Below are 15,000 nucleotides of genomic sequence, written 5' to 3' on the forward strand. Positions count from 1 at the left end.
TGCTTGAGTCCCCCGAAACCCCCAGCCTGCTCCGACTCCCCCGAAATCCCCAGCCTGCTCCGACTCCCCCAAAACCCCCAGCCTGCTCCGACTCCCCCGAAACCCCCAGCCTGCTCTGACTCCCCCAAAACCCCCAGCCTGCTCCGACTCTCCCGAAACCCCCAGCCTGCTGGTCCCATCTGATCTCACCCAGATCCCTAACCCCCAGGCTGCTGGGCCCATCTGATCTGGTCCCATCTGATCTGGTACCATCTGATCCCACCCAGATCCCTAACCCCCAGGCTGCTGGGCCCATCTGATCTCACCCAGATCCCTAACCCCCAGGCTGCTGGTACCATCTGATCTCACCCAGATCCCTAACCCCCAGGCTGCTGGTACCATCTGATCCCACCCAGATCCACTGGCTCTCAGATCAACAACATGCTCCATTAACACATGCGCGCACACACACACACACACACACACACACACACACACACACACACACACACACACACACACACACACACACGGGGGGGTCAACTGAAGGGGCAAAACATGCTGACACACACACACACAGACTGAAAACATGTGCCAGTCATTTCATGTAATGGTGCACTAAAACACTACCACACCCATCTACACCCATCTACCCTTCATGTCCTCTATCAGCATCTACACCCATCTACCCTCCGTGTTCTCTATCAGCATCTACACCCATCTACCCTCCATGTTCTCTATCAGCATCTACACCCATCTACCCTCCATGTTCTCTATCAGCATCTACACCCATCTACCCTCCATGTTCTCTATCAGCATCTACACCCATCTACCCTCCATGTTCTCTATCAGCATCTACACCCATCTACCCTCCATGTTCTCTATCAGCATCTACCCTCCATGTTCTCTATCAGCATCTACACCCATCTACCCTCCATGTTCTCTATCAGCATCTACACCCATCTACCCTCCATGTTCTCTATCAGCATCTACACCCATCTACCCTCCATGTTCTCTATCAGCATCTACACCCATCTACCCTCCATGTTCTCTATCAGCATCTACCCTCCATGTTCTCTATCAGCATCTACACCCATCTACCCTCCATGTTCTCTATCAGCATCTACACCCATCTACCCTCCATGTTCTCTATCAGCATCTACACCCATCTACCCTCCATGTTCTCTATCAGCATCTACACCCATCTACCCTCCATGTTCTCTATCAGCATCTACACCCATCTACCCTCCATGTTCTCTATAAGCATCTACACCCATCTACCCTCCATGTTCTCTATCAGCATCTACACCCATCTACCCTCCGTGTTCTCTATCAGCATCTACACCCATCTACCCTCCATGTTCTCTATCCGCATCTACACCCATCTACCCTCCATGTTCTCTATCAGCATCTACACCCATCTACCCTTCATGTTCTCTATCAGCATCTACACCCATCTACCCTCCATGTTCTCTATCAGCATCTACACCCATCTACCCTCCATGTCCTCTATCAGCATCTACACCCATCTATCCTCCATGTTCTCTATCAGCATCTACCCTCCATGTTCTCTATCAGCATCTACACCCATCTACCCTCCATGTCCTCTATCAGCATCTACACCCATCTACCCTCCATGTTCTCTATCAGCATCTACACCCATCTACCCTCCATGTTCTCTATCAGCATCTACACCCATCTACCCTCCATGTCCTCTATCAGCATCTACACCCATCTACCCTCCATGTTCTCTATCAGCATCTACCCTCCATGTCCTCTATCAGCATCTATCCTCCATGTTCTCTATCAGCATCTACCCTCCATGTTCTCTATCAGCATCTACACCCATCTACCCTCCATGTTCTCTATCAGCATCTACCCTCCATGTTCTCTATCAGCATCTACCCTCCATGTTCTCTATCAGCATCTACACCCATCTACCCTCCATGTTCTCTATCAGCATCTACACCCATCTACCCTCCATGTTCTCTATCAGCATCTACACCCATCTACCCTCCATGTTCTCTATCAGCATCTACACCCATCTACCCTCAGTGTTCTCTATCAGCATCTACACCCATCTACCCTCCATGTTCTCTATCAGCATCTACCCTCCATGTTCTCTATCAGCATCTACACCCATCTACCCTCCATGTTCTCTATCAGCATCTACACCCATCTACCCTCCATGTTCTCTATCAGCATCTACACCCATCTACCCTCCATGTTCTCTATCAGCATCTACCCTCCATGTTCTCTATCAGCATCTACACCCAGATCACATTGCTGTCTGTAATCTTGATGCCTAACTCTTAACTTAATCCTAACCTGAACTAAGCCTGACCTTCCCCTCGTCCTACCACAGCTCAGACACTAGATTCTGTTGAGTCGGTGTTCTGGGTTTGAATGACGTCTGCAGTTCCCTTTTCACTCCTACGTGTTGCTTGGTTGGTTTCTCACTAGGAAAGTACCTAATTCTGTCGCTCCCTTCTTTTGTAACCAAGCTGTTGAACAGAGGAGCACCAGTCCCAACTCTCTGACCTAAACAATATGAAATGCATAACTGTGCTGCTTCTATCGACCAAGTCTGCTAATTAATGTCCACCCTAATTTGGGATCTGTTTCTCTGTTTTCTCCTCCAGGTCTGAACAGAACCAGTACCTTCTCCTGTGAGGCTCACAACCGTAAAGGAGTGGCTACATCAGGCTCTGGGACCATCACAGTCCTGCCATCCCAGCCCCAGAGAGTCAGGGCTGTAGAAGTCACCAACTCTAGCCTGCTCCTCTCCTGGGAACCTGGCTTTGGAGGAGTCTATCCTATAACTCACTGCACAATACAGGTAACTACCCATAACCCACTGCACCATACAGGTAATTACCCACACTCTTAGAAAAAAAGGGTTCCAAAAGGGTTCTTCGGCTGTGCCCATAGGAGAACCCTTTTGGAGTCCAGGTTGAACCATTTTGGGTTGTGGTTAGAACTTTTGGGTTCCATAACCCATTGCATCCATACAGGTTATTACCCATAACCCATTGCATCCATACAGGTTATTACCCATAACCCATTGCATCCATACAGGTTATTACCAATAACCCATTGCATCATACAGGTTACTACCCATAACCCATTGCACCATGCAGGTTATTATCCATAACCCATTGCACCATACAGGTTATTACCCATAACCCATTGCATCCATACAGGTTATTACCCATAACCCATTGCATCCATACAGGTTATTACCCATAACCCATTGCATCCATACAGGTTATTACCCATAACCCATTGCATCCATACAGGTTATTACCCATAACCAAGTTGCACCATACATGTTACTACCCATAATCCATTGCACCATACAGGTTACTACCCATAATCCATTGCACCATACAGGTTACTACCCATAATCCATTATACCATACAGGTTATTACCCATAACCCATTGCACCATGCAGGTTATTACCCATAATCCATTGCACCATACAGGTTACTACCCATAACCCATTATACCATACAGGTTATTACCCATAACCCATTGCACCATGCAGATTATTACCCATAACCCATTGCACCATACATGTTATTACCCATAACCCATTGCACCATACAGGTAAGACAGGACAGGGAAATTCCATTCTGCAGAAATATGAAAACTGTAAAAGTAGAAAAAATTAATTAACCACTTAATTTCATTAATTAATGAAATGTTTAATTTTAGTTTACTTTTAAATTGAAACACTACACTTTGCTGTGTGGTTGACTAAACTGTGCAGAGTGCAGATTTCCCTTTAGTGTTTGAGCTCCCTGTCAATAAACACATCAATCTGCTAATCTGTCAGTAGCCTGTCTGTAGCCTGACAGTAGTCTGTCAGTAGCCTGTCTGTAGCCTGTCTGTAGCCTGACAGTAGCCTGTCAGTAGTCTGTCAGTAGCCTGACAGTAGCCTGTCAGTAGTCTGTCAGTAGCCTGTCTGTAGCCTGTCTGTAGCCTGACAGTAGCCTGTCAGTAGTCTGTCTGTAGCCTGTCAGTAGTCTGTCAGTAGCCTGTCTGTAGCCTGTCTGTAGCCTGTCAGTAGCCTGTCTGTAGCCTGTCTGTAGCCTGACAGTAGCCTGTCAGTAGCCTGTCAGTAGCCTGTCTGTAGCCTGTCTGTAGCCTGTCAGTAGTCTGTCAGTAGCCTGTCAGTAGTCTGACAGTAGCCTGTCAGTAGTCTGTCTGTAGCCTGTCAGTAGTCTGTCAGTAGCCTGTCTGTAGCCTGTCAGTAGCCTGTCTGTAGCCTACTGACAGGCTACTGTCAGTAGCTTGTCAGTAGTCTGACAGTAGTCTGTCAGTAGATGCCTGTAGTCTGACAGTAGTCTGTCTGTAGTCTGTCAGTAGATGCCTGTAGTCTGATAGTAGACGTCGGTAGTCTGACAGTAGTCTGTCTGTCATCTGTCAGTAGTCTGTCAGTAGACGTCTGAGTCCTGGTGACCATGTCCTTGTTCAACTGACTTCAAAGAGAAAAGAGCTTTTCTCCCTCTAACTCGACTTCCAACTCACTCCCTCCCTAACTCCCTCCCTAACTCCCTCCCTCCCTAACTCCCTCCCTCCCTAACTCCCTCCCTCCCTAACTCCCTCCCTCCCTAACTCCCTCCACTCCCTCCCTCCCTCCCTAACTCCCTCCCTCCCTAACTCCCTCCCTCCCTAACTCCCTCCCTCCCTAACTCCCTCTCTCCCTAACTCCCTCCCTAACTCCCTCCCTCCCTCCCTAACTCCCTCCCTCCCTCCCTAACTCCCTCCCTCCCTAACTCCCTCCCTCCCTAACTCCCTCCCTCCCTAACTCCCTCCCTCCCTAACTCCCTCCCTAACTCCCTCCCTCCCTCCCTAACTCCCTCCCTCCCTAACTCCCTCCCTCCCTAACTCCCTCCCTCCCTAACTCCCTCCCTCCCTAACTCCCTCCCTAACTCCCTCCCTCCCTAACTCCCTCCCTAACTCCCTCCCTAACTCCTCCCTCCCTAACTCCCTCCCTAACTCCCTCCCCTAACTCCCTCCCTAACTCCCTCCCTCCCTAACTCCCTCTCTCCCTAACTCCCTCCCTAACTCCCTCCCTCCCTAACTCCCTCCCTAACTCCCTCCCTAACTCCCTCCCTAACTCCCTCCCTAACTCCCTCCCTAACTCCCTCCCTCCCTAACTCCCTCCCTCCCTAACTCCCTCCCTCCCCTAACTCCCTCTCTCCCTAACTCCCTCTCTCCCTAACTCCCTCCCTAACTCCCTCCCTCCCTAACTCCCTCCCTAACTCCCTCTCTCCCTAACTCCCTCTCTCCCTAACTCCCTCTCTCCCTAACTCCCTCCCTAACTCCCTCTCTCCCTAACTCCCTCCCTCCCTAACTCCCTCCCTAACTCCCTCCCTCCCCTAACTCCCTCCCTCCCTAACTCCCTCCCTCCCTAACTCCCTCCCTAACTCCCTCCCTCCCTAACTCCCTCCCTAACTCCCTCCCTCCCTCCTCCCTTCATTCCGTCATATAGCAGTGGTATCAGATTTCACTGGGAAAGTGGCCTCCTGGACTAATTTCGTGTAGCTCCCTCCTTCCCTCCCTCCCCTGTCCTACCGCTCAAAGGCCATTATAGTGGAGGACCATTCTCTCCTGTTGCAGTAGAGAGAGTAGAGAGCAGAGCACCACCCCTAAATGTCTGGTTCTAATAAAGCAACTCCTGCTGCACCCCTCTGCCTGCACCCCTCTGCGTGCACCCCTCTGCCTGCACCCCTCTGCGTGCACCCCTCTGCCTGCACCCCTCTGCCAGCATCCCTCTGCCTGCACCCCCCATGCTGCTGCCTGCACCCCCCCACCACCTCCAGGCCCGTATCCCCCATGCCATGGGCTTACAGCCAAGGGGCTTACAGCCAAGGGGCCGGCTACGGAGGAATGGGGAGAAATATGAATTTAACGGTTGAAAAGGCTACAGTGCTGGGGGAATGAAAGATTTTATTGTAGTAGGAATGGAGCGAGAGAGAGAGAGAGATTTAGATAGATAGCTATATAGAGAGAGAGAGAAACTGAATGGAATAGATACAAAAAGAAGAAAGACATAAAGAGACCAGAGCCAGAGGAAAGAGACCAGAGCCAGAGGAAAGAGACTAGAGCCAGAGGAAAGAGACCAGAGCCAGAGGAAAGAGACCAGAGCCAGAGGAAAGAGACTAGAGCCAGAGGAAATAGACTAGAGCCAGAGGAAAGAGACCAGAGCCAGAGGAAAGAGACCAGAGGAAAGAGACCAGAGCCAGAGGAAAGAGACTAGAGGAAAGAGACCAGAGGAAAGAGACCAGAGGAAAGAGACCAGAGCCAGAGGAAAGAGACTAGAGCCAGAGGAAAGAGACTAGAGCCAGAGGAAAGAGACTAGAGCCAGAGGAAAGAGACTAGAGCCAGAGGAAAGAGACTAGAGCCAGAGGAAAGAGACTAGAGCCAGAGGAAAGAGACCAGAGCCAGAGGAAAGAGACCAGAGCCAGAGGAAAGAGACCAGAGCCAGAGGAAAGAGACTAGAGCCAGAGGAAAGAGACTAGAGCCAGAGGAAAGAGACCAGAGGAAATAGACCAGAGCCAGAGGAAAGAGACTAGAGCCAGAGGAAAGAGACTAGAGCCAGAGGAAAGAGACTAGAGCCAGAGGAAAGAGACTAGAGCCAGAGGAAAGAGACTAGAGCCAGAGGAAAGAGACTAGAGCCAGAGGAAAGAGACTAGAGCCAGAGGAAAGAGACTAGAGCCAGAGGAAAGAGACTAGAGCCAGAGGAAAGAGACCAGAGCCAGAGGAAAGAGACCAGAGCCAGAGGAAAGAGACCAGAGCCAGAGGAAAGAGACCAGAGCCAGAGGAAAGAGACCAGAGCCAGAGGAAAGAGACCAGAGCCAGAGGAAAGAGACCAGAGCCAGAGGAAAGAGACCAGAGCCAGAGGAAAGAGACCAGAGCCAGAGGAAAGAGACCAGAGCCAGAGGAAAGAGACTAGAGCCAGAGGAAATAGACCAGAGCCAGAGGAAAGAGACCAGAGCCAGAGGAAAGAGACTAGAGCCAGAGGAAAGAGACTAGAGCCAGAGGAAATAGACCAGAGCCAGAGGAAAGAGACCAGAGGAAAGAGACCAGAGGAAAGAGACCAGAGCCAGAGGAAAGAGACCAGAGCCAGAGGAAAGAGACTAGAGCCAGAGGAAAGAGACCAGAGCCAGAGGAAAGAGGCCAGAGCCAGAGGAAAGAGACTAGAGCCAGAGGAAATAGACCAGAGCCAGAGGAAATAGACCAGAGCCAGAGGAAAGAGACCAGAGCCAGAGGAAAGAGACCAGAGCCAGAGGAAAGAGACTAGAGCCAGAGGAAAGAGACCAGAGCCAGAGGAAAGAGACTAGAGCCAGAGGAAAGAGACCAGAGCCAGAGGAAAGAGACCAGAGCCAGAGGAAAGAGACCAGAGCCAGAGGAAAGAGACCAGAGCCAGAGGAAAGAGACCAGAGCCAGAGGAAAGAGACCAGAGCCAGAGGAAAGGGACCAGAGCCAGAGGAAAGAGACCAGAGCCAGAGGAAAGAGACCAGAGCCAGAGGAAAGAGACCAGAGCCAGAGGAAAGAGACCAGAGGAAAGAGACTAGAGCCAGAGGAAAGAGACCAGAGCCAGAGGAAAGAGACCAGAGCCAGAGGAAAGAGACTAGAGCCAGAGGAAAGAGACCAGAGCCAGAGGAAAGAGACTAGAGCCAGAGGAAAGAGACTAGAGCCAGAGGAAAGAGACTAGAGCCAGAGGAAAGAGACTAGAGCCAGAGGAAAGAGACTAGAGCCAGAGGAAAGAGACCAGAGCCAGAGGAAAGAGACCAGAGCCAGAGGAAAGAGACCAGAGCCAGAGGAAAGAGACCAGAGCCAGAGGAAAGAGACCAGAGCCAGAGGAAAGAGACCAGAGCCAGAGGAAAGAGACCAGAGCCAGAGGAAAGAGACTAGAGCCAGAGGAAATAGACCAGAGCCAGAGGAAAGAGACCAGAGCCAGAGGAAAGAGACTAGAGCCAGAGGAAAGAGACTAGAGCCAGAGGAAAGAGACCAGAGCCAGAGGAAAGAGACCAGAGGAAAGAGACCAGAGGAAAGGGACCAGAGCCAGAGGAAAGAGACCAGAGCCAGAGGAAAGAGACCAGAGCCAGAGGAAAGAGACCAGAGCCAGAGGAAAGAGACCAGAGCCAGAGGAAAGAGACTAGAGCCAGAGGAAAGAGACCAGAGCCAGAGGAAATAGACCAGAGCCAGAGGAAAGAGACCAGAGCCAGAGGAAAGAGACCAGAGCCAGAGGAAAGAGACTAGAGCCAGAGGAAAGAGACCAGAGCCAGAGGAAAGAGACTAGAGCCAGAGGAAAGAGACCAGAGCCAGAGGAAAGAGACCAGAGCCAGAGGAAAGAGACCAGAGCCAGAGGAAAGGGACCAGAGCCAGAGGAAAGGGACCAGAGCCAGAGGAAAGAGACCAGAGCCAGAGGAAAGAGACCAGAGCCAGAGGAAAGAGACCAGAGGAAAGAGACTAGAGCCAGAGGAAAGAGACCAGAGCCAGAGGAAAGAGACCAGAGCCAGAGGAAAGAGACTAGAGCCAGAGGAAAGAGACCAGAGCCAGAGGAAAGAGACCAGAGCCAGAGGAAAGAGACCAGAGCCAGAGGAAAGAGACCAGAGCCAGAGGAAAGGGACCAGAGCCAGAGGAAAGGGACCAGAGCCAGAGGAAAGAGACCAGAGCCAGAGGAAAGAGACCAGAGCCAGAGGAAAGAGACCAGAGGAAAGAGACCAGAGCCAGAGGAAAGAGACTAGAGCCAGAGGAAAGAGACTAGAGCCAGAGGAAAGAGACTAGAGCCAGAGGAAAGAGACCAGAGCCAGAGGAAAGGGACCAGAGCCAGAGGAAAGAGACCAGAGGAAAGAGACCAGAGGAAAGAGACCAGAGCCAGAGGAAAGAGACTAGAGCCAGAGGAAAGAGACCAGAGCCAGAGGAAAGAGACTAGAGCCAGAGGAAATAGACCAGAGCCAGAGGAAAGGGACCAGAGCCAGAGGAAAGAGACTAGAGCCAGAGGAAAGAGACCAGAGCCAGAGGAAAGAGACCAGAGCCAGAGGAAAGAGACTAGAGCCAGAGGAAAGAGACTAGAGCCAGAGGAAAGAGACTAGAGCCAGAGGAAAGAGACCAGAGCCAGAGGAAAGAGACCAGAGCCAGAGGAAAGAGACCAGAGCCAGAGGAAAGAGACTAGAGCCAGAGGAAAGAGACTAGAGCCAGAGGAAAGAGACTAGAGCCAGAGGAAAGAGACTAGAGCCAGAGGAAAGGGACCAGAGCCAGAGGAAAGAGACTAGAGCCAGAGGAAAGAGACTAGAGCCAGAGGAAAGAGACCAGAGCCAGAGGAAAGAGACCAGAGCCAGAGGAAAGGCAGCAGGTATCGGCTGGGCTAGGCTGGGCTGGGCTGGGGTGAAGGTGAGCCATGCTCAAGGAATGCTCAAGCTATAACAGCCCCAGCTCTAGCAGTGTGACTCAGGAGTGAGTTGTTTATTAGATTAACCAGCTTGTTTACAGGACTAATTCTGGTTCAGTGAGTCAGGCATAACTACTCACTCACACCCACTCTCAGTGACTCTGTGTTGTTGAGTTCCCTCTCAGTGACTCTGTGTTGCTGAGTTCCACTCTCATTGACTCTGTGTTGTTGAGTTCCACTCTGTGTTGTTGAGTTCCACTCTGTGTTGTTGAGTTCCACTCTGTGTTGTTGAGTTCCACTCTGTGTTGTTGAGTTCCACTCTCAGTGACTCTGTGTTGTTGAGTTCCACTCTCAGTGACTCTGTGTTGTTGAGTTCCACTCTGTGTTGTTGAGTTCCACTCTCAGTGACTCTGTGTTGTTGAGTTCCACTCTGTGTTGTTGAGTTCCACTCTGTGTTGTTGAGTTCCACTCTCAGTGACTCTGTGTTGTTGAGTTCCACTCTGTGTTGTTGAGTTCCACTCTGTGTTGTTGAGTTCCACTCTGTGTTGTTGAGTTCCACTCTGTGTTGTTGAGTTCCACTCTGTGTTGTTGAGTTCCATTACCTTAACACCACCTGTCCACTGTCCATCTATCCATTCATTCTCTTTCCATCCACACATTTGTGTTAGTGTTGATATTAGAGGAACCACCAATCCCAGCCTGTAGCCTTCAGCCTCTCTACCTCCAGTATCTTTCTGCTGTAATGAGCACCACACCACATCACAACACAACACAATGCACCACACTACACCACAACACACCACACCACACCACACCACACCACAACACAACACAACACAACACAACACAACACACCACAACACAACACAATGCACCACACTGCACCACAACACACCACAATGCACCACACCACACCACACCACAACACAACACACCACACTACACCACAACACAACACACCACAACACAACACAACACAACACACCACAACACAACACAATGCACCACACTGCACCACAACACACCACAATGCACCACACCACAACACAACACACCACAATGCACCACAACACACCACAACACAACACACCACAATGCACCACAACACACCACACCACAACACAACACAACACAATGCACCACACTACACCACAACACAACACACCACAATGCACCACACCACACCACAACACAACACACCACAATGCACCACAACACACCACAACACAACACACCACACCACACCACAACACACCACAACACACCACACCACAACAACACAACACAACACACCAACACAACACACCACACCACACCACATCACACCACAACACACCACAACACAACACAACACAACACAACACAACACCACACCACACCACACCACACCACACCACACCACACCACAATGCACCACACTACACCACAACACACCACAACACACCACACCACAATGTACCACACTACAACACACCACAACACACCACAACGCACCACAACGCACCACACCACACCACACCACAACACACCACACCACAACACACCACACCACAATGCACCACACTACACCACAACACAACACACCACAACACACCACACCACAACACACCACAACACACCACACCACAACACACCACAACACACCACAACACAACACAACACACACCACCACACCACAACAACACAACACAACACACCACACACCAACACAACACAACACACCACACCACAACACAACACAAACACACCACACCACAACACACCCCACCACAACACACCACAACACACCACAACACACCACAACACAACACACCCCAACACAACACACCACAACACACCACAACACAACACAACACACCCCACCACACCCCAACACACCCCACCACAACACACCACAACACACCACAACACACCACACCACAACACAACACACCACACCACACCACAACACACCACAACACACCACACCCCACCACACCCCACCACAACACAACACACCACAACACAACACACCACACCACACCATGACACCACCCAAACACAACACAACACAACACACCACAACACACCACTACACAACACACCACAACACACCACAACACAACACACCACACCACACCATGACACCACCCAAACACAACACAAACACACACAACACACCACTACACACCACACCACAACACACCACAACACAACACACCACAACACACCACATCACACCACACCACACCACAACACACCACACACCAACACAACACACCAAAACAACTCCACCCCAACACACCACAACAACACAACACACCACATCACACCACACCACACCACAACACACCACAACACAACACACACCACCACACCACAACAACACAACACAACACACCACACACCAACACAACACACCACACCACAACACAACCCAAACACACCACACCACAACACACCACATCACACCACACCCCACCACAACACACCACACCACAACACACCACACCACACCACACACCAACACAACACACCAAAACAACTCCACCCCAACAACACAACACAACACAACACACCACAACACAACACACCACAACACACCACAACACACCACAACACAACACACCACAACACAACACACCACACCATGACACCACCCAAACACAACACACCACACCCCACCACACCCCACCACACCCCACCACAACACAACCCACCACAACACACACAACACACCACACACACACCACAACACACCACAACACACCACACCCCACCACAACACACCCAAACACACCACAACACAACCCAAACACACCACACCATACCACAACAACACAACACACCACAACATAACACACCGTACCACCACAACAACTCCACCCCAACAAAACACACCGCAACACCACACCAACACACAACAACACACCACAACACAACACACCACAACACAACACACCACAACACGCCACACCACAACACAACACACCACAACACAACACACCACAACACAACACACCACAACACACCACAACACAACACACCACAACACAACACCACCCCAACAACACACAGCAACAACACCACCCAAATACAACACACCACAACACACAGCAACAACACCACCCAAATACAACACACAACAACAAACCACACCACAACACACAGCAACAACACCACCCCAACACAACAATAGTCCAGACTGGGATGTAGATCTTAATGACAGTGCACGGTTTTCTCTCGTCTCCCGCTGTGTGGTCCCGTGTTAAAAGGGTTTACTAGAGTAGCTGTGTGGCCCCGTGTTGAAAGGGTTTACTAGAGTAGCTGTGTCGAGGCAGCATGTTATAATGTTCTCTCTGTGTGATGTTGAACCAGACCAGTCAGCATTAAACTAATGATGTGGCTTCCTGAAGCACCTCACTGTCTGGCGAAATGAAAGATGGGGTTAGGGGTCGTGGTGAAAGATGGGGTTAGGGGTCGTGGTGAAAGATGGGGTTAGGGGTCATGGTGAAAGATGGGGTTAGGGGTCGTGGTGAAAGATGGGGTTAGGGGTCGTGGTGAAAGATGGGGTTAGGGGTCGTGGTGAAAGATGGGGTTAGGGGTCGTGGTGAAAGATGGGGTTAGGGGTCATGGTGAAAGATGGGGTTAGGGGTCGTGGTGAAAGATGGGGTTAGGGGTCGGGGTGAAAGATGGGGTTAGGGGTCGTGGTGAAAGATGGGGTTAGGGGTCGTGGTGAAAGATGGGGTTAGGGGTCATGGTGAAAGATGTTCTCTGGTGATGTGAAGAGGGAGTGTGACATATGACTTCCCTTTAAGGAGAAACTGAAACTCATGTTTCTTTACTATACTGATGAGGGAAACTGACCACCTATACTGATGATGGAAACTGACCACCTATACTATACTGATGATGGAAACTGACCACCTATACTATACTGATGATGGAAACTGACCACCTATACTATACTGATGATGGAAACTGACCACCTATACTGAGGGAAACTGACCACCTATACTATACTGATGATGGAAACTGACCACCTATACTATACTGATGAGGGAAACTGACCACCTATACTATACTGATGAGGGAAACTGACCACCTATACTATACTGATGAGGGAAACTGACCACCTATACTATACTGATGAGGGAAACTGACCACCTATACTATACTGATGAGGGAAACTGACCACCTATACTACAACTGATGAGGGAAACTGACCACCTATACTGATGAGGGAAACTGACCACCTATACTGATGAGGGAAACTGACCACCTATACTGATGATGGAAACTGACCACCTATACTATACTGATGAGGGAAACTGACCACCTATACTGATGAGGGAAACTGACCACCTATACTGATGAGGGAAACTGACCACCTATACTGATGATGGAAACTGACCACCTATACTATACTGATGATGGAAACTGACCACCTATACTATACTGATGAGGGAAACTGACCACCTATACTATACTGATGAGGGAAACTGACCACCTATACTGATGAGGGAAACTGACCACCTATACTATACTGATGATGGAAACTGACCACCTATACTGATGATGGAAACTGACAACCTATACTATACTGATGAGGGAAACTGACCACCTATACTGATGATGGAAACTGACCACCTATACTGATGATGGAAACTGACCACCTATACTATACTGATGAGGGAAACTGCATTCTTTGGACCTGAAACTGTATCTATCCGATCTTGTATGTTATTTAGCCGAATGGATAAAATTAGTTCTGTTTTTACGTTAGAGATGCATAGACCTTCATATCAGACTTCATCAAGCAAAGAATGTTACGTAGTTCTGTTGTCGTAGCAACGTTATAACACTTCCTATCTCGCCATCCTATGTCATACAGACACTAACCTACCCAGACTATCTCTCTATGTCCTGGACTAAGCGTTCAGGAGAGGACTCTTTTTGTTATAATGTAATCGAAACGTTGTCATCCCCTCGTTTAGGTCAAGCGTTCAGGACAGGACGTCGTCGGTGTCGGTGAGGTGGATCACATGATCCACAACCGGAATGTGAACATCCCACCAGCCAGCCACCTGATCGGGGATCTGGAGCCGAACAGTGGCTACGCGGTGAGGCTAGCCTGCCACACCACCCAGGGGGTGTCAGATTGGACACACTGGGCCACACTACATACCGCAGAAGGAGGTAGGACCACACCCCTCATGAACCCCCCCTTCTTTCTAAATGTTGGGTCATTCCAGAGTCCTCCTTGCTAGCAAGTGGGAGACAGCTAGGCTGTCCCACTACAGGCTGTCCCACTACAGGCTGTCCCACTACAGGCTGTCCCACTACAGGCTGTCCCACTAGCAGCAGGCGGGAGGCTGGGGCGACACCATCTGTTAGCTAACTTGTTAGCGACACCGTGTCCTAGCTTGCTAGTTAGCGACACCGTGTCCTAGCTTGCTAGTTAGCTCGTAGACGGTGTCTTCCCGGCCTCCCACCTGCTGTGTGGCAGAGAAAACCGTGCCTGACAGACGGGGTGAAGGACTCTGTCTACCGGTCACCCCCGCCCAGGTGGAAGGATGGGGAACACCGTGTGTTAGTTAACCAGCTAGCTTTCCAGTTAGCGACACCATGTGTT

General features: G+C 50.3%; 1 protein-coding gene across 2 annotated transcripts in view; it reads left to right on the top strand.

Annotated features, from left to right (window-relative positions):
- The window catches only part of LOC106591056 (tyrosine-protein kinase receptor UFO), a 99,592-nt gene that overhangs the window by 16,271 nt on the left and 68,321 nt on the right, over positions 1–15,000 (top strand). For both annotated transcript variants that reach the window (XR_006771251.1, XM_045724885.1), the window contains exons 5-6: positions 2,622–2,818; positions 14,363–14,564. Coding sequence is in view for 1 of the 2 variants with exons in the window: in XM_045724885.1 (XP_045580841.1) it covers positions 2,622–2,818; positions 14,363–14,564 (399 nt within the window). In the remaining variant the exon portion in view is untranslated. The remainder of the gene's footprint in view (positions 1–2,621; positions 2,819–14,362; positions 14,565–15,000) is intronic.

Source organism: Salmo salar, chromosome ssa09 (genome assembly GCF_905237065.1).
Source record: "Salmo salar chromosome ssa09, Ssal_v3.1, whole genome shotgun sequence".
Taxonomy (NCBI): Eukaryota; Metazoa; Chordata; class Actinopteri; order Salmoniformes; family Salmonidae; genus Salmo; species Salmo salar.